This window comes from Bos grunniens, chromosome 16, assembly GCF_055505025.1.
Source record: "Bos grunniens cultivar Pamir isolate PY7600 chromosome 16, Bosgru_T2T1.0, whole genome shotgun sequence".
NCBI classification, from domain to species: domain Eukaryota; kingdom Metazoa; phylum Chordata; class Mammalia; order Artiodactyla; family Bovidae; genus Bos; species Bos grunniens.
In genome coordinates this window covers 13,867,839-13,880,915 of record NC_141180.1, presented here as the reverse complement: position 1 = coordinate 13,880,915, position 13,077 = coordinate 13,867,839, and the positions used below count along the sequence as shown (strand labels likewise).

At 38.7% G+C, this 13,077-nt stretch overlaps 1 protein-coding gene across 6 annotated transcripts in view; it reads left to right on the top strand.

The window, feature by feature from the left end:
* Positions 1–13,077, top strand: part of HMCN1 (hemicentin 1) — a 537,476-nt gene that overhangs the window by 451,922 nt on the left and 72,477 nt on the right. For all 6 annotated transcript variants that reach the window (XR_015143096.1, XM_086343341.1, XM_086343339.1 and 3 more), the window contains 6 exons: positions 160–324; positions 2,441–2,548; positions 2,987–3,124; positions 3,237–3,371; positions 8,577–8,846; positions 11,663–11,853. Coding sequence is in view for 5 of the 6 variants with exons in the window: in XM_086343341.1 (XP_086199467.1) it covers positions 160–324; positions 2,441–2,548; positions 2,987–3,124; positions 3,237–3,371; positions 8,577–8,846; positions 11,663–11,853 (1,007 nt within the window). In the remaining variant the exon portion in view is untranslated. The remainder of the gene's footprint in view (positions 1–159; positions 325–2,440; positions 2,549–2,986; positions 3,125–3,236; positions 3,372–8,576; positions 8,847–11,662; positions 11,854–13,077) is intronic.

Here is a 13,077-nt window from a genome sequence, read left to right as displayed (position 1 = left end):
AAGTTATTATAATGATATCATTTCTTCACAAAGGGCTTCCTTTTCCACTTACCAAACATTCACTTTCAGTGTAGAAAGAGAAGGATTTATGAGTAGGCTTTGGAAATCTGTCAGGGTTGGAAATATGTAGTTTTCTTTCTATTTGTTGTTGTTTTTTAGTTCCACCTTCCATTGCTGATGAGCCTACAGACTTTCTAGTAACCAAACACACCCCCACAGTGATCACCTGCACTGCTTCAGGAGTTCCATTTCCCTCAATCCACTGGATGAAGAATGGTGTAAGACTGCTTCCCAGAGGAGAGGGCTATAGAATTCTGTCCTCAGGTAAGACCCAGCTCAGTGATTACACAGATATTGATTGGGTTAGTTACTAATGGATGGCCTTACTTGGACTTCTGTTGCACCAAAATAAAAGAAAAAACATATCAATATTCCTAGGCTTAGGCATTTGGGAAAAAATTCAGTTAGGGTTGGGAGGGGAATGAGGGAAAGGGATAGGAAAAAACCTAAAAACAAAATAATAAATAATAACTAAAACTGATCTCCATGTATTCAGCATGACCACTTAGATTTTATGTGCATATTTTCTAAACCTAAGGTTTGGAAGGGTTTCCCTGGTAGCTCAGTGGTAAAGAATCCACCTGTTAATGCAGGAGCTACAGGAGTCGCATGTTCAGTCCCTGGGTCGGGAAGATCCCCTGGAGGAGGAAATGGCAACCCATTCCAGTATTCTTGTCTGGGAAACCCCATGGACAAAGGAGCCTAGCGGGCTGCAGTACATGTGTGCGGTAGTCACTCAGTCGGTCATGTCCAATTCTTTGCAATCCATGCACGGCAGCCCACCAGGCTCCTCTGTCCATGGAATTCTTCAGGCAAGAATACTGGAGTGGGTTATTTCCTTCTCCAGGGGAATCTTCCCAACCCAGGGATCAAACGCAGGTCTCCTGCACTGCAGACACTTTACTGCCTGAGCCACCTGGGAAGCTCAGTCCATAGGGTCACGAAAGAATTGGACACAACTTTGCGACTAAACATCAAGGTTTTAAAATTTTACTCATTGCCTTGAGTGAACCACACTTCTTTGGCCAAACAGAATGTCCATTCATTTAATAAACATTTAATACCTAAAATGGGCTATGTACTCCACTAAATTTCTGAAGATCTAAAACTAAGACAGGGTTCTTGCTTTCAAGTTTTCTATAATTTAACAAGTAAGATTGGGTGGCAAGTGTTATGATGTGGCTGTTTTTTGAGGGTGGTTGTAAACACCATTTATAAAATTTAAGCTTTGAAAATTTTATGTATTAAAGAGAAAAAATAATTCACCTAAATGAAAATGCAGGTGATTCACATTCGTGTTTCTGAAAATTTATCCTGGATTGAGGAGGAGGATAAAAAGTAGCAACTAACATCCTGGGGCTTTATGAGTGTGTGCATCTTATGCTAAGAGAATTTATTTCTTCAAAAGAAGGAAAATAATGAAAGATGAACTTGGTTCTCATCGCAAAGTATGTTGGCTATCTCAGAAATCTGCATAGATGGGTAGCAAGTAAAATCATAAAATATAAACTAACTACCCTTCACCACAAAGTACTGTGCTAAGAGAACAGTTTAGAACTTTCTCAGAAAGAAAGAGTCACGCTATGACCCAGCAACTCCACTCCTAGGTATCTACCCAGAGAAATAAAAACATATGTCCACGCAAAGATTTATGCGCAAACATTGGAGAATCCCAGGGACGGGGGAGCCTGGTGGGCTGCCGTCTGTGGGGTCGCACAGAGTCGGACACGACTGAAGTGACTTAGCAGCAGCAGCAGCATTCATGTAGCAATCTTCTGAATAGCCAAAAATTAGAAGCAGTGTAAATTTCCATTAACTGGTTAGTGGATAAACAATGGGGATCACTTTACACAATGGAATTCTCTTTAACAATAAAATGGAACACAAATATTGACACATGCGACAACAGATGCAACTCAAAAACTATGCTCACAGTAGAAGTCAGACACAAAAGATTTCGGTATGATCCCATCTAGGTAAAATGTCCAGAAGAGGTCAATATTTAGAGACAGAAAGTAAATTAGTGATCACTGGGGTTGAGAGTGAGGCAGGACTATAAATGGGGGTAGATTTCTTTTTGGTGTAATGAAAATGTTCTAAAATTAAACTGTGATAATTGCATGAGTCTGTAATATGCCAGGAGTTATTGAATTGTACATTTAAATGGCTGAATTTTATAGTCTGAAAATTTGACTAAATAAAGTTGTTAATGGTTTTTTTTGTTTTGTTTTGTTTTTTAAGTTCTGTGCTAGGTAGGCACAGGGAATACAAGCCAAGTACCCCCATGCGAGAGGGACAGAAACACAAAAATCAGAGACATGGTTTATCAAACCAGAAAAAGAGGAATGCCCTATGCATGAAATTCTTCTTTCCTTTTTAGGAGCAATTGAAATACTTGACACTCGACTAAGCCATGCTGGAAGATATACTTGTGTTGCCAGGAATTCAGCTGGTTCTGCACATCGACATGTAAGCCTTCATGTCCAAGGTATGAAAGGGTACTTATTCATTAAAATATTGCTGTTATCTCTTTAAGTCATGTTTTTTCTTCAAAGATGGTCCTGTCTAGGGTCATAAACCACAGTAATATTTTGGGGCAATGAAAGCTGATAGATATTCTTCAGCAGACTACAGAAAGCATACAGATGACAAACCACACTGAACAACCTCTAAATTATTTTCGTTGAATTTTCACGATCTGTTTCTGATTTTAGTCTTTTCTCTGGAGTTCTTCTAATGGAAACTGGCTATAGTAACAAGATTCAAAAAGCAACATGATATGGCTGATATGTGCTTTTCCCTGGGCCAATGAAATCACTAATATCTTGGAAGTGTGAATTCAGACAGGTTTAACCTCACGGCTACTGTAGACATTTATGCCACTAACTAGAGTCCTTGCAACATTTCTGTTGATTGGTTCTTACAGAGCCTCCAGTCATTCAGCCTCAGCCAAGTGAGCTGGACGTCATTCTAAACAATCCCATTTTATTACCCTGTGAAGCAACAGGGACACCCAGTCCTTTCATCACTTGGCAAAAAGAAGGCATCAGTGTCATCAGTTCAGGTACTGTTTCTCTCAGGACAATCATGGCAACTCAGTTTTATTTTTCAGAAGTCAGTATAATTTTTTTAATGAAAGTAAAAATTCTTCTCACCCTGTTCTAACTATGATGTAGGTAGAAGCCATGCAGTTCTTCCCCGTGGCGGCTTGCAGATCTCCAGAGCTGTCAGAGAGGATGCTGGTACTTACATGTGTGTGGCTCAGAATCCAGCTGGTACAGCCTTGGGCAAAATCAAGTTGAATGTCCAAGGTAAGTACATATGCTTATATCAGTGCCTATCAAAATTCATATTATGTCAAATAATGATGCTGCCATAGTCCTTCATATTCTTAGTTTACATTATTCTATTTGTTTTCTATTCTATTTCTATTCTGTTACTCTTTTGAAGAAAAAAATTTAGTGCTCGGGTGGTTTGGGGGCATTATTTGTATAAGAAAACTGAGACATCTCATATTTTTAATTTCTGTGAATCTCCATTTGGTACTTCTATTGTAGCACATATTTAAGGTGATTTTTAAAACCATTTTCTCCATAATGCTACTCTGTATATATTACAAAACACTGGATTGTAATATCCACTTAAAAATCATAATTGTTTTTAATTTTACAAAATGACAGAAGTTCTGAAACCAAAAAGTAAGTCATATTGCAAGTAAACCAACTTGATGAGAAAAAATATATAAGAAGAGAGTGGGTTTTTTTTTCATAGTTACATTTTCTTGATGTAATGTTCATATCTTGCATGCATTGCTTTTGTGGATAAAAACCTGACCTAGAAATGGGTTCTGAGCTACTCAGTTCACACTGGCTGGTTTGAATTTCCTTGTAATGTGATTTTCCTAGGGTGAATGAATAACTGTAGTTAAGCTCACTTACTTATCTGCAGGTTATAAATCTAATTTCCTTGTATTTTTCAACAATTTTAATAAACATTTATTGGGATGTTAAGTAGAAATACATTGAACATTACAGACATAATATTTTTATGGTGTGAAGAAGGGAAAAACAAAACCAGTCTTCTCTGGGGGGACCATTAGAGCTGAGATCTGAATGATGAGTGAGGATGAGCCATGTAAAGGTAGCAGAGTGCCCACGGAAGAGAAGGCAGCATGTGTAAGGGTCCCGAGGCAGGAAGGGTAAGAAAAGAATCGTGGCTGACAGTGAACATGGGGAGGCTGACGAATGGAAAGGAGATCAGAAACTAAGCAGGGCCAGTGCACGGAACACCTGAAAGACCAGAGGAGGGGGAGATTTTCTTTTCTGTGCAATATTGAAGGCTGTCCATGATTTAACAAAGACTCTTGTTTGGTTTTAAGAAGCTCTCTTTTGCTGGTATGTAGGTAATGATTTAGAGAAAGCTGAAGACTAGATCTGGAAGAACTAGTAAAGTGCTTAGGCCAGGGGTCCCCAACCCCCAGGATCTAAGACCTGATGTTTGGAGGCGAAACTGATGTAATAATAACAGAGATATAGTGCACAATAAATGTAATGTATTGAATCATCCCAAAACCAGTCCCCCTCCTCAGTCCATGGAAAACTTGTCTTCCATGAAACTAGTTCCTGGTGCCAAAAATGTTGAGGACCACTGCTCTAGGCATCATGCAGTATGGTCTGGCTGGGGGTGGGAGTATTTGTGGGAGTCACAAGGGTAAATGAAAAAAAAAGTGGTGGATTCAAGAATTTTGGAGGAGATATACTAGCCAGGATCGCTGATTAATCAGATTGGGAGGTTAGGAAAAGAGAAGAGTTCATGATGTTTCCTGGGCTTTGGGCTTGAGTGGAGATAGTGCTATGGGGGGTTCAAGGAGAGGAACTAGTTTTGGAGGAAGGAAAACACGATTTCTGATCATGTTCAGTTCAGTTCAGTTCAGTCACCTAGTTGTGTCGAACTCTTTGCAACCCCATGAATCGCAGCACACCAGGCCTCCCTGTCCATCACCAACTCCCGGAGCTCACCCAAACTCATGTCCATCAAGTCCATGATGCCATCCAGCCATCTCATCCTCTGTCGTCCCCTTCTCCTGCCCCCAGTCCCTCCCAGCATCAGAGTCTTTTCCAATGAGTCACCTCTTTGCATGAGGTGGCCAAAGTACTGGAGTTTCAGCTTCAGCATCAGTCCTTCCAATGAACACCCAGGACTGATCTCCTTTAGGATGGACTGGTTGGATCTCCTTGCAGTCCAAGGGACTCTCAAGAATCTTCTCCAACACCACAGTTCAGAAGCATCAGTTCTTCAGTGCTCAGCTTTCTTCACAGTCCAATTCTCACATCCATACATGACCACTGGAAAAACCATAGCCTTGACTAGACAGACCTTTGTTGGCTGATCATGTTAGATGTGGGAAACTGTTAGAAATCCTAGCAGAGATGTCAAAAAGCATTGATTATTTATGAATTCAGGACTCAAGGGAGAAGTACAGTCTAAGATACAAATTTGGAAGTAATTAGGATTTTTCAGTCCACAAGACTGGATGACTATTTGGATAGAAAAGAGCCCAGGACTCTGCATTGTTAAAGAGGTCTGAAAAACAGAATGCTAAAAAGAAAAACAAAGGAGAGGGAAAAGATGACAGAGGAAAACTAGATGGAGTCAAGGAAAGGACAGTGTTTCAAGAAGGAGTAGACAGATTTTTTTTTTTTTTTAACTCGAGGGAGAGTCAGCTAAGATGATGACCAAGAAATAGTCATTGCTTTTGGCAACACTGTTGTTCAGTTGCTCAGCTGTGTCCAATTCTTTGTGACCAGATGGACTGCAGCATGCTAGGGTTTCATGTTATTCACAGTCTCCCAGAGTGCTCAAACTCATGTCCTTTGAGTCAGTGATACTGTTCAACCATCTCATCCTCTGCCGTCCCCTTCTCCTCCTGCCCTCAATCTTTCCCAGCATTAGGGTCTTTTCCAGTGAGGCAGCTCTTCCCATCATGTGGCCAAAGTGTTGGAGCTTCAGCTTTAGCCTTAGTCCTTCCAGTGAATATGCAGGGTTGATTTCCCTTAGGATTGACTGGTTGGATCTCCTTGCTATCCAAGGGACTGTCAAGAGTCTTCTCTAACACCACAGTTCAAAAGCATCAATTCTTTAGCCCTCAGCCTTCTTATGGTCCAACTCTCATAGCCATACATGACTACTAGAAAAACCATAGCTTTGACTAGATGGGCCTTTGTAGGCAAAGTAATGTCTCTGCTTTTTAATATGCTGTCTAGGTTTGGCATAGCTTTTCTTCCAAGGAGCAAGCATCTTTTAATTTCATGGCTACAGTCACCATCTGCAGTGATTTTGGAGCCCAAGAAAATAAAGTCTGTCACTGTTTCCACTGTTTCCCCACCTATTTGCTATGAAGTGATGGGACCAGATGCCATGATCTTTGTTTTTTGAATGTTGAGTTTTAAGCCAGCTTTCTCACTCTCTTCTTTCACCTTCATCAAGAGGTTCTTTAATTCCTCTTTAGTGTCATCTGCATATCTGAGGTTATTGATATTTCCCCCCACAGTCTTGATTCCAGCTTGTGCTTCATCCACTGGGATCATATAAAAGAATTAGTGAGGATTTTTTCTTTCACTAGTTGATTAAAATTACATGAGCAATTATGGGACAAAGAAACACATTAAAACAACTAATAGGATTTCAGTATTCCAAAAGCAATCAGAGATAACTGCATACTCTAGAGGCATGAAAAACTCTGAATAGACTCTCTCTTTTCAGATAGAGTAAGTAGGGACTTCCTGGTGGTCCAGTGGTTAAGATTCTGTGCTTCCAATGCAAGAGGCATGGGTTTGATCCCTGATTGGGGAACTAGGATCCCACATGCCATGCAATGGGAACAACAACAACAAAAAATCTCTAACAGATAACAGTATGTAATAGCAAGCAGAAAATCAACCAGATAACTTTGGTTGATATGAATAATTTTAAGTTATTCATATTTTTCACAACTTGTTGATTTACTCATTATAATTATGTGTATGTGTGTGTGTGTGCGCATGCACGCATGGGTGTGCATACACACTCAGTCATGTCTGACTCTGCGACCCCATGGACTGTAGCCCAACAGGGTCCTCTGTCCATGAAATTTTCTAGGCAAGAAAACTGGAGTGGGTTGCCATTTTCTCCTCCAGGGGATCTTCCCAACCCAGGGATCAAACTCGCATCTCTTTTGTCTTCTGCACTGCAGGCAGATTCTTTGCCATGGAGCCAATGGGGAAGCCCACTCATTACTATTAGTGTACCATAAAATTTGGTCTCCCTTGGTTGGCTGTTTCTGCCCAGCCTCCTCTAGAGACACAGCAGATATTTCCAGGTCTCCGGGACTTGCTATCCACAGGGCATAACTTGGATCAGTAGAGTTCTCAGAGGCCCCTTGTTTCTTACAGCATGTGGTAACAAGGAATATTTTAAATGCATGGCAGACATTTCAGATGATTTTATTCTTTTGACCTGCACATGTTTAAAAGAGGTAAATTTACCATAGTTTTTTCTGTACCTTGTCAGTGTATCTGGACTTGGATTGACTGACATTGGGAGGGGGTATCATCCTTACCTTCCTTTCTCCTGTGCTTATGATTGGTTGTTCCTCACTTGTGTTTGATTGTTCTCTCGTAATTATGTGATGTGTCTTTAAAGCTCAGTAAAAGAGCCTGAGTGGTAATCACTACTGTAAACACCAGGAAGAGAAACTGTTATCATAAGCCTGTCCACAGTTTTCTGAAAAAGTAGGAAGAGTTTTGTCTGTACAAAGTCAATCCTTAACCAATACGATTCAAACCATGCAGGTCCACTTATTCAGTAGTAAATACTACATTACTGCACAAGCCAAAGTTGGTTAAATCTAAAGACATAAAACCACATATACAGAGGGGCCAAGGATACTGAAGGCCGATTATAAGTTAAATTTGGATTTTCTGTAGTGCAGAGAGTCATCATCCCTACCCCCTGTGCTGTTCAAAGATTAATTGTAATTCTTTTCAACATCCCACTTCTTTATTCATTAAAATAATACATTGTTAAATATGGTCCCAGTATATGAGATCATAAGCACTGCAGGAAAAGCATGAATAAAAGGGTCTGAGCAGGTGAATAATTTCCAAACCTTGAAGAGATCTATTTTTAAAGTTTAAGGAGCTGATGAATGAATCACATAATACATGTATGTTAAAGAAAATACCCCTATCAACACATTCTTAGTTTTCTGGACATGCAATCCCTCATGAGTACATGTTTAAATCTCAAGATTGATTGTCGTTTATATTTGTTAACTATGTAGAGAATAATTTTCTGCAGTAGATTCAATGAATCTTCTTTTCCAGCAAAAACAAACTGTAGCAACCCTTTGGTGATGATATGGTAAAATCAGGGCTTTGTTTCTTAACAACGTGACTTCATTTTGCTAGAATAAGACCACATTGCATAAATAGTACATTCAGGGTTTTAAAATGATGTTTAAACTTTGTAACTTTTAGTTCCTCCAGTCATTAGCCCTCATCCTAAGGAATACATCACTGTTGTGGATAAGCCCATCATGCTACCCTGTAAGGCAGATGGCCTCCCACCACCTGACATCATGTGGCATAAAGATGGGCATGTAATTGTGGAGTCAGTCCGCCAGCGCATCCTCAGCTCCGGTGCTCTGCAGATAGCATTTGCTCAGCCTGGTGACGCGGGTCAGTACACGTGCATGGCGGCTAACGTGGCAGGATCAAGCAGCACGAGCACCAAGCTCACCGTCCATGGTAGGTTGTTTAGCATAAGTTATTTCAGTTTACTGCTTTACCATGGCAGAGAGAAGAGACCACCAGGGGAAAATATGATGGAAATAAAAACAACGAAAAACAGCAAACTAGAGTGGAGTGTGGTGTGTGCATGTGGTGTGTAGGTACGCTTGTCCTTCAGATATGCTTTTGGTAGGCTCTGTTTATTTGTGCACATACCTGTGTGAGAGTGATTTTATTAATAAAGCCAGGATAGTTAATCTGTTGCCAATACCCTTATATGGTGACTATTGGGATCTATAAGTTGACTTGTGAGGAGTTCATTTGTTTTGTTGCTCTTCTGCTTTACTTTTCAAATTGCAAGTCCTCTTGGCCCAAAACTAACCAGCATATGACCTACCTAATAACTGTAATGTGAACCCAGTGAGAAGTGGAGATCTATTTGATTCATTAAAGTAGCAAAACATTTACAGGTATATTTTTGTAATATAAAAAAAAAACACCTGTTTTTCCTTTGTATTCAGACAACTAATAAAATATCTAAAAATCAGCATTGAAATATTTTAGTTATTAATGTATATTTTAAGACTAATAATAGACTAACCATTAATATCAGTAGTAAGAGACATAAGTAAATTAAACTGTTTTCAACTACTATTTTCAGAAGTATCTCTCATTTTAATAACGAGTTTCTGTTTTTTCTTTTTAAAAAAATTTGTGAAAGTGGTTTTTTTATCTTTCAGGTGTATTTGAATTTTCTACAATTTTTTTCTTGCTTTCAGTTAATGTAATTGAACTAATTAATACATATTAGTCTTTTGGTTTCAAATAAATAATATTCCTTTTTTCACATGTTTATAGAAAATGTACCAGAAGTAACTGTATACTAAACAACAAAGGGGCTTCCCAGGTAGCTAAGTGGTGAAGAGTCTGCCTGCAATTCAGAGCCACAGGAGACATGGGTTCAATCCCTGGGTCAGGAAGATCCCCTGGAGGAGGAAATGGCAACCCACTCCAGTATTCTTGCCTGGAAAGTCCCACAGACAGAGGAGCCTGGAGCCAAAGAGTCAGACACAACTGAGCATGCATGCAAACAACAAAGAAATCATTAATAATAACTTAAAAGTATAGGCCACAATTCCCACCCATGATGCAATAAAGCTTGAAAAGTGTAATGAATTTTTAATGCCAAAACCCCAACCCCAAGCAAATTAAAAATTATCATTCTGATTAACAAGTAGGTCAAAGAATATGATTTTATTTTCAAATTATTTAGAAAATCATAAAAATAAGGACACCACATTAAAATGTATCGTATGTACCCAAAACTAAAATCAAGTATAGTGGTCACAGCCTTAAAAGTTTCATTTTGAAAAAGGATAAGTAAATGCACTAGTGTTGCAACTTTATAACTGTTAGCAAAGTTGAAATACCAACTCCAGGGAAACCAGGATAAAGGAGATAATGAAAATATAGCATAAATTAATGAAAACAAACTGGATATTTATGATATACCATTCAACAAAATAGGTTTTAGGCTTTTTTATGTTATCTATCATTTATGTATGTGTGTGTGCATATGTGCATGTTAAAGCCATATGTGCATGGCTTCAGTTGTGTCTGACTCTGTGCAACCCTATGGACTGCAGCCTGCCAGGCTCCTCTGTTCATGGGATTCTCCAGGAAGAGTACTGGAGTGGGTTGCCATGCCCTCCTCCAGGGGATCTTCCCAACCCAGGGATCGAACCCAGGACTCCTGCATTGCAGGTGGATTCTTTACCATCTGAGCCACCAGGGAAGCCCCAAAATTCTGGAGTGGGTAGCCTATCCCTTCTCTAGGGGAGCTTCCTGACCCAGAAATTGAACCAGGGTCTCTTGCATTGCAGGCAGATTCTTACCAGCTGAGCTACCAGGGAAGCCTGTTTATGCATATAATTAAATGTTTTCATATCCAAATAATCTTTTTTTTTTTTTTTTTGCTGAAACCTGTTTTGTTCTGTAACTTTAAAAAATTTGTGAAGAAGTTGATCCATTTCTCACTGATGTATTTGAATAATTCTGAAATTTACTGTTTGGGGAGGAGAGTATGTTTTTCCCTTTTTAGTCAAGTATTCTTAACATATTTAAACTTTTCTGTTAGAAGTAAATATCTTAGTTCTGAATCCTCTAAGGTATTTCTTCGTACCCTGAAATATTCAGTTGATCTTTCCGTGTTGCCTAAATTCCATTTCAAAAAATTTGAAGCATAAGCAGTATTTGCATGGAATTATGAAATCACTATAAAACATTTCCTCTGTGATAGTATAAAAACTAAATTAAATGTTTTCACCAGTTTTACTTACATTTGTTGTAACATGTGAAGTACTGCAATAAATTTTTTTCTTTAGCTTTAATATGAGGTATTTTATAGTGTTTTAAATTAGTGAGTTTTATTAGTTTGTCCTCACAGTATCTCTGTGATACAAATCCAGCAATTATACAACTGTCGAAGTGGTTTTGGCTTTAGTTGCTCTTGTTTGTTTTATTTCACGGCAATAAGCAAAAGAAACTCAAGGGAAAGTCAGTAAGTCGAATAAAATTTAAATATTTCTCACCAGTTCAGTGTCGTTTTTTCCGAGGCTCATTGTAAATACATCCAACATGTACAAATGCCTTAGAATTCTTGCTGGTGTCAAAAATATTGATTGCTTTCAGGGTAACAAACAAATGACTTGATATATTGTGTTAGTATTTCTACCAAGTTACTCGCAAGGGAATCTATCGTGTGTTCCTTTTCAGTGTGAATAATGATTGAACTCAACATCCTGAATGACTTTCTTTTTAAAAACTCTTTATAGTACCACCTAGAATCCAAAGTACAGAAGTACATTACACGGTCAATGAGAATTCACAAGCCGTTCTTCCATGCATGGCTGATGGAACCCCCACACCAGCAATTAACTGGAAAAAAGACAATGTTCCTTTGGCTAACTTGTTAGGAAAATACACTGTTGAACCCTATGGAGAGCTTATCCTGGAAAATGTTGTGGTAAGTTTAATAAATATGAAGAGATACATTGAGACAGATTATTAATTCACCATTTTACTTTTAATGATTTAGCTTGAAAATGTATTTTTTGTTTTGTTTGTTTCTGTCTGTGCCACACAGCTTGCGGGATCTAAGTTCCCTAACCAGGGGTCAAACTGTTCCACAGCAGCCAAAGAGCCAAGTCCTAACCACTGAAGCACCAGGGAATTCCCATGTATTATTTAATAATGAAAGAAAAGTACCCTTCTAAATGCAGGTCAAAAAATTAATTTTATATATATTTCATTTTATGTCCCCAAGGATAGTATTCAGCACATCATGGGAACTTATAAATGACTTTCTTCTAAAGTTATTTTATTTTTGTGAAAATCTTTATTTATCAGGAAAATTCTAAGCCTCTATTCTATTCCATGCTTGTAACAATGCATGAGACATTGTTTGAAGAGCAGAAGTGTAAGAATGTGTGATGTTATTAAGCAAACACAAAAAGCAGGCTTTTTTTCTCTTTTCAGGTTTTTAAATAACTTTCAGTCTTAGGGATCTGTGCAAGCTGGGAATCTTGAATATTCTTAGGTGGTATTTCTCCAGTCTGCAGAACAGTAGTTATGGGAAGTATCTGTTTTTCAATATTAGCCCATTTGAAGAAGAATCTGTACCTATGCATACCACATGACTTTAAAAAATTATCATGTGGTTTCAGTGTATCAATACTTGGTACCAACTATTAAACACGATTAAAACGTGAATCACTTTCAGAGCTTCTCTGCCTGTCTTTGGGCTTCCCTGGTGGCACAAACGGTAAAGAATCTGCCTGCAGTGCAGGAGACCCAGGTTCTATCCCTGGGTCAGGAAGATGCCATGGACAAGGGAATGGGTACCCACTCCAGTATTCTTGCCCGGAGAATTCCTTGGACAGAGGAGCCTGGTGGGCTACTGTCCATGGGACCGCAAAGAGTCGGACATGACTGAGTGACTAACACTTTCATTATTCCTTTTCATTACCCTTCGAAGTACCTAAATTTCATTATAAAATCTTCATAGAATTAAATTCAAACAGATTAAATTGATAAAATTGATCACATTCACTTCATAGTATAATTTCAGCTGTTAGCTAGACTCCTTGATTCCCAGATAAATAGCCCTAGGGATAGGCTAACTTGACCTTATGTGCAAGAAGAAATTGTATTTATTCAAATCTAAGTTTCCATCAATTGTAAGATGCAC